The sequence below is a fragment of the Galleria mellonella genome, unplaced genomic scaffold, assembly GCF_026898425.1.
Source record: "Galleria mellonella isolate WM207_F2 unplaced genomic scaffold, CSIRO_AGI_GalMel_v1 utg117, whole genome shotgun sequence".
Classification (NCBI taxonomy): domain Eukaryota; kingdom Metazoa; phylum Arthropoda; class Insecta; order Lepidoptera; family Pyralidae; genus Galleria; species Galleria mellonella.
This window is the reverse complement of record NW_026441980.1, coordinates 3123870-3131121: the sequence shown is the minus strand read 5'-3', so window position 1 is coordinate 3131121 and position 7252 is coordinate 3123870. Positions and strand designations below refer to the sequence as shown.

General features: G+C 34.3%; 1 protein-coding gene across 1 annotated transcript; it reads left to right on the top strand.

Annotated features, from left to right (window-relative positions):
• The first annotated feature begins 423 nt into the window (after positions 1-423).
• Positions 424-6248, top strand: LOC113513606 (odorant receptor Or2). Its single transcript, XM_031913536.2, has 5 exons — positions 424-1225; positions 1914-2013; positions 2994-3098; positions 3844-3999; positions 6010-6248. Exons 1-5 carry the CDS (start codon positions 450-452, stop codon positions 6058-6060), a joined length of 1188 nt encoding a protein of 395 aa, XP_031769396.1. The 5' UTR covers positions 424-449; the 3' UTR covers positions 6061-6248.
• The last annotated feature ends 1004 nt before the right edge of the window (positions 6249-7252 follow it).

The following is a 7252-nucleotide window of genomic DNA, read 5'->3' as shown; positions in this document are numbered from 1 at the left end:
AGGTTACAAAAAAATATTTCATCTAGCTATGGTAACGGTAAAAAAATGTTATATGTTCCTTAACATTTACGTAAGTACAAATTATTTTTGTATAAACTTTGACAGTATTTATTTGTGTATAAATAAATTAAAGACGTGTATTTTATTTGCTATATAATTTGCTGACAAAGTCCCCATTGTTGTTTTTTTAAATATACAGACATTGCGGAGAAAGATTTCTATTTCAAGTAATTACGTTAGTAAATTACTAGTATTACACTAGATACCTGGTAAATTACAGCTCTGCTAATTGCTACAATCATTGCAATCTATTATTATTCATAACAAAATATTCATAACGACTGAATACCACTTAGTTTAACTAACTACCAACCTCCCACGCCAACTAATTGTTAGTATTTTGCACGGTATTCTAACAAGAAATCTACTAAGAGTCACCAGTTACAATAATGTCCTCGAGCAATCAATTGGTTTGTACCAAAGGACTACTGAGGTTCCTTGAAGATCCAAGGTACCCGTCCGTGGGTCCGCACTTACGTCTTTTAGAATTCACTGGTTTATGGCACCCGAATAATACAAAATTAACGAAATTCAAACAATGCTTTTTCTATATAACGATTGCATTTTTCTTTAGTCAATATGTTAAATGTTGCATTAGCATGGAAGTAGATTCCCTTATGCTAATACTCAAATATGCGCCCTTTCATATGGGAATAGTGAAGAGCTGCTTCTTCCGCAAGAGTTATAAGAAATGGGAGACTCTCATCGACTTCATATCTTCTAGAGAACAGAAGCAGCTGGCCAAAAATGACGAAGAATATGATGGAATTCTGAATGAATATATAAACAGAAGTCGCCGAGTTTCCTACTTCTTCTGGGGCCTGGCTTTCTTCTCTAACTTTAGCATATTTAGTGAACCTTATCAAAACAATCAGATTATTGAAAATGGAACTAGTATTTACTATTATATTTTTGATGGTTACACTCCATTCAGCAACGAACCTCCAGGATATTATGTGTCGATGGCCATTCAAACCATACTAGGTCTTATCGTGAGCGCCTATGTGGTCGGATGGGATACTTTGGTGGTCACTATGATGATATTTTTCGCTGGGCAATTGAGGATCTCTCGTCTGAATTGTGTAAAAATTATAGATCGGTCGAGCAAGATTAAAAGTCATGAAAATATTGGAACCTGTCATAGTTTGTACACAGATTTGATAAAGTAAGGATCTTTTGCATAGTTAACATTTGCATAGTTGATCATAATAGTATCTCAAAGATTCACAGTTTCACAGTTCCTTTATTAGCTCTACTCGTATGTTCCACATGGACTGTATTATAATAGCTAAAACATTGACGTAGTCGACAGTGTCTAAGTACCTACATATTTTATTATCTGCTATCTCAGATAATGTACTAAAACATTTGGTAACCGCACTCCTAGCCCCCGAGATACAAGTCTGACCTAGTTTGGGGACTAATAGTACCTAATTTAAACTTTTCATAAAACAACCTCAAATTATATCTACGTTCTAAGTTTTTATGATTTCTTTTGGTAATATACGCATTTTATTTTATGTTATCTTGAAGTTCTGCCATTCGTGCGTAAGAAATGTATAAAACAGTTCCTAATCATTACAATTTTTTGTTAATTTAACAAAATAAGATTAAGAATGTGAAAACAAGAAAAAATAATAATTAGTCGGCCTAGTTTAGAAACTAAACTTTATTAAATTCACTCGAGATTGGATTGTGCCTTCAAACAATATATCTGGGTAAATTAGCTGACTACTTATAAAATAAACTTAGCTTAAAACCCAGACGGCGCATTATTCTATGGCACTTATTAATTACGTATATTGTTCTTATTGTATCTACTAAACTTATCAAAGAATTTTTTTCTTTTATAGGTACCAGAAGATTTTCAACTCTTTAATATCACCAGCCATGTTTATTTATTTAATTGTCATCTCAGTGAATTTAGGAGTCTGCATCATTCAAATCGCTCAGGTAAAAACTAGAATAAAAAAATAAGTAGGTAATTGTACATACATTAATTTTGAGAAGATATAGGAGTAAACTTTTTTTATTAAAGAAGAATCGTCAAAATCGCTTCACGATTAGCGGAGATATCTCGTAACATAGGCACGCATAAAATAGAATAAAAACATACAATAGAATTATAAACCTCTTTTTGATGTTGATTAAAAATGTAATAGCAAACTAATTAATAATATTAAAAATAATTTACTTTACTAGTAAATATATTTTTAAGGTTAAATATATTGTAATTTCTATTCAGCTATCTGTCCTTTTCCTTATATTATCCATTATTCAACTTTTCTGATCCTCATCCTAAATTCCGTCGTCCAAAAACTCCCTTCACTAAAATGCACTTTCCCAAACTTTGTTTTTGGTGGATGCACTCTGTACCGTGCTATATGAAAATAAAAAAAAAGTATTTTAAGTTGCTTTTACCTATTATCGCCCTGTTTTCTGACAGGACACTAGGTGCCTATATGAAAACTTGATCCCATCACTTGAAAAAAGATCTTTTCTTAAAACGTAGTCATGGTAATATACAAAACATATAAGAACTAGTATATTATATGTAGTATTTGAAGAAACTGCTGAGATGAGCTACTTTTTATAATGATCATTTAATGAGATCCCAATCACGCAGAAAATCAGCGAACACAACTTGTAAGAGTACCAACACCATAGATATTACATTTATAAATCTATGGTATACACATATACGTGCTCAAATTATAATTAAATATAATATTCAAAATTAAAGTTAAATTAAAACAAGCAAATTCACCATATTTATACCGATGTGTGACGTTTCCCATTAGCGACTTCGGCCCCAAAATGACAGGGTCTTGGATGATTCTGTAGGGGAAAAAAACAAATATACGCGCACATACATTTAGATAAGTATCCTCTTGCAAAAATATTACCGGCGAATAAAACAATAAAAATTTCAGATAGAAGACGATTTAGGGACATTAATTTCCAGCTGCGTTTTCGTAGTCGCCTGCCTGATTCAGCTGCTTCTGTTCTATTGGCATGCCAATGAAGTCACCGAAGAGGTACATAATTATTTTTATTTCCATTAGATTTAACGGTTTTTATACAACTTAAAATAAGCTGACGGCCCACCTGATGGAAAGTGGTAACCGTCGCCTATAGACATGAGCAGTACCATGGACATAACAGAGTATACTATTTCACCCATTATACCCCCCATTCGTTGCCATTCCTGAGGACTCAGGTGTTATTCCTCTGTACCCAGTAAATTCACGCCATATCCCACCCTTCAAACCGAAACACAGCCATGCAAACACAACTGCTTTACGGTTGAAACACGAATGGGACAGAGGTACTCAAGCAAACGACTTTTGTACAAAGTCTCCCTCTTGTGTTAAGCCTTGTAATTTCACTGCCATATTCCACCCTTCAAACCGAAACACAGCCATGCAAATAGATCTACTTGGCAACAAAAACACGAGAGCAATCGTATACCGTTAGCGCAGACGGGGTTACCATTTTATTATCATTCATTAAAAAGAAGAAATGGTATATGCTGGCGGGACACCAGTGTGGCATGATAGGTGAGAATTAAAAGACAGGTCAATTAGCTTATCCTGATAAATATACCTGGAGTTCAGCACGATGGTTTTCAAGGACCATGTGGAGATCGACCAAACAGGGTGTATTACTAACAATGGAACTGGAAGTCTGCATTACTAACAACCCCCCCCCCCCCCCTCTCGCCCCTTTTAACAGTAGTAGGTAATAGAAACATTCTACTAATTGCTTAAATCATAATTTCAGAGTAAACTAGTAAGCTATGGAATATTCGAGAGCGATTGGGTGTGTTCTGATAAGAGACTGCAGAAAGAAGTGGCCTTGCTTGGAGTTACCACAACGAAGATATTAGTTTTCAAAGCTGGACTTTTCAATGTGATGTCACTGTCCACTTTCATCGCAGTAAGTAGATACTAAATGTATAGAGAGATACCTAAATATTCTTTAATGCTTTTATTTAAACTTAATAATAGTAAATAATTTCTTTCTCTTTCCATTTAAGAGTTTCCTCTTATTAGTGCAACTAATTCATGCATCTTCTTCCAGCCAGTTCTATCCCAGGCTATATCCTGGACCTCCCAAACGATACGACACCTAGTCGTAGCTAAATAAATCATTTATTCAGCTACAAAACGTACAAACGTTAATGGAAACTTTATACATTAAAATAATAATTTTCTAGTAGCAGCTAAAATGGTCCCTACTCAGCTTAAGCTGCAGCGTGGCGCTGCAGCGCTGATTTTCAATGGGACCACCACTCGATAGGTAGCCCTCAAAAATCAGGAATAATCAGAATATATAACTAACATTTATTTATTTATTTATTATAATACACTATTAACTGAACCTTATAGATGATATCATTATTATATATTAATATAATAATATATTATGTATTGTTAAAACATATACTTCGTATGTACTCGGTTTTTTCTTTTACTTTTAACCTTATATTATAGAACAAGAACATTTTTTCTCGCAAAAAAATTACTTCCATCGTGACACGCACACCTATGAGCGACGAGACGTTACGTAGATATAATACTTTGCATTGAAAATGTTTGTATTTACATAATGTTAAAATGAGAAATGACATACAACTATAGCTTTTTTTTATGGATCATAACAGCGCTATCGATATACGCTGGTGGGGCACCAATAGTGGATGATAAGAATGAAAAAACAAGTCAGTTAGTTCATTATGATGAATACACCTGGAATTCAGCACGACGGATTCCACATGGAGGTTGCCCTGATAGGGTATTTTGCTAGAATTGGGACTGATATCATGACGATATGCTATATATGCCAAATACCTCTGTTTTTGCATACATCTAAATATCACCTAAACTACCCTATTATGATCAAACGCAAGAAGCAAGAGATATATGCAAAAACAGAGGTATTTGGCACTCAGTTCTCTCTGCTTACTCCATAGCGGACTTGGTGTGAAGATAAATTTTGATAATGATTATTTGATTTACAGAATATTACTTGTAATTTGAAATTTTTGAAAAATGTTTGCTATCATTGTCATAAAATTAGTATGGGACTATAAAAATCATTGCAAAAGTTCGTTCAAAATTGTTAAAAATAATGAGGATGAACAGAAAGTTTACTTTTGAAAGTCGCTTAAAAATGTAGCCTATGACTTTAATCCCAAAGGCAGGTAGTCAGAAGCACTGTCGTACGTAATTGTAACATGCAGTAAATATGCTGTAAGATAATACGACGTCACAGGTAGGAGGGATTGTTGGGTATATTGATAGTAATGGGGAGGTTAGTCCCCATTTCTATCAATATACTCTACCAGATCGACCTCCACGCGGTTCCTACTGGAAACCATCGTGACTAATTTACCGTTGAATTCGTCACGACGTAACTAGCCTGCCTTTTCATCTTCACTGGTGCTTCGCCAGTATATACCGATAACACAGGCGGGTTAATCATTCCATTATCATCCTAAAAAAAAGATATGATGTCACTGTATTAATAAGTGTCATTACTGGCCCTGTATCATGCCAGTTTCCACCGACTTAAAAAAAAGAGGTTCCCAAATCCACTGTATTTTTTTTATGTATGTTACCTAGTAACTCATTCAATTTTAAACTGATATGGAAATAGTTTTCTTTATCTGATAGGATATACTTACAGATTGGTTCCTTAGTAATTTTATCCAAATCGGTTTAGTAGTTTTTAAATCATAATAGCTAGTTTTGTCACACAACTGAAATTGGTTTCTTTTTTTTTTTGTGTTAGGCACAATATGTAATTATTACATTTTTATATAATGTCTATGGTACAGAGTAAAAAGCTCGAATTTTGCATACAAGAAACTTCATTTCAAATTTGTCCTCGCCGCGCTGTCCCGTCAGATATCATAATCAAATTATTTTATTTTACTATTTTCAGATTCTACGTGCAAGTTACAGCTTCTACACTTTACTGAGCGAAACTAATTGAAGTGACACTTTAGAAAAAATTTAAAATATATATTACATAAAAAAATTGGTACAATACTAAGATCGTTGTTGTGACCTTCTAGTAAGTGTTATAATAACAAGGACCAGTATATTTTACAAATACAATTAGTGGTCTTTCGAGCCTTCGAGCCGAAATAAAATTGCCGTCTGTTGACTTGATGTATTGTATGTATTTTTGTTTTATTTCAATTGTTTTCAAATTTTCTTTTTTTATAAAAAAAACTACAATTGTCAACGTATATAAAAAGGTTAATTTTGAACAAGTGTTATCACCTGTATGAGAAGATCACGCTCCTCCATCATCATGAAATACAAATCATAGTACCATAAAATTTCAATTTAACCCTTCTTTACACGACTTTTTTTTATTGGTGAAATAAATGAAGATGGTATAATTAATCTACCATCGCTAGGGTCAGGGCAGTTTTATTTAGTCATATTAGATGAGTTTGTATCTTTATTATTGACATATTTTGTTAGAAATTATAATTTAAAATGTAACGTTTACGCAGCAAATAAACATATTAACCCTTCTTTGCATGATTTCTTTTTATCGGTGAAATAAATGAAGATGGTATAATTCATGTTCAAAATTAAAGAAAAATGGTTAAAAAAATAAATTTGACAGCTATGTATTTTTTTCCTGCAATGGACATTAAAAAGGTATCTAGACACGATCAACTTAAAGTCAACTTGTTCTTTTATATAATTTTTAGGCATTCAATGTTATGATGGAAATTTCCACCATTATGCAAAGAAGGGTTAAGGGGTAATGTTTATTAAATATTGAACGGTGTGGACTGCCGTTCGGTGAGCGTGGACTGTAGGGGCGTTGGTTCAGGCTGGAGTGAAACACAGCGATTACTATTCTGAAGCCTCCGGTACCGTCTGAAGAGAGTATTTTTCTTCTTGTCCTATTTCTTCTCGAGTGTAGTGTGTCGCTGCTCGGAAGCGAATGCCGCTCGACTTTTCTTCTTTCTTTCTTTTTCTAACTGTAAGTGTTGTTGGCCGCAGATGGCCTTTACAACTTCACCGAACGCGTGTGTGCAGGGGCGAGTGCGGATGGCACTCCAAGCCCGCGAGAGGGGAGCGACAGAGGTGTCGACTCTTTCTAATGGACTGCGGCGTGCGCCCGAGGGCGCCTAAGTGGCTCGAACCTCGGCTCGGGCCGC

Excerpts from the sequence above, each read along its gene's own strand:
- LOC113513606 (XM_031913536.2), top strand. The coding sequence starts at position 450 with ATGTCCTCGAGCAATCAATTGGTTTGTACCAAAGGACTACTGAGGTTC. Across the intron at positions 3,099-3,843 it reads CCAATGAAGTCACCGAAGAG|AGTAAACTAGTAAGCTATGG; the intron begins GTACATAATTAT and ends TCATAATTTCAG. Across the intron at positions 4,000-6,009 it reads CACTGTCCACTTTCATCGCA|ATTCTACGTGCAAGTTACAG; the intron begins GTAAGTAGATAC and ends TACTATTTTCAG.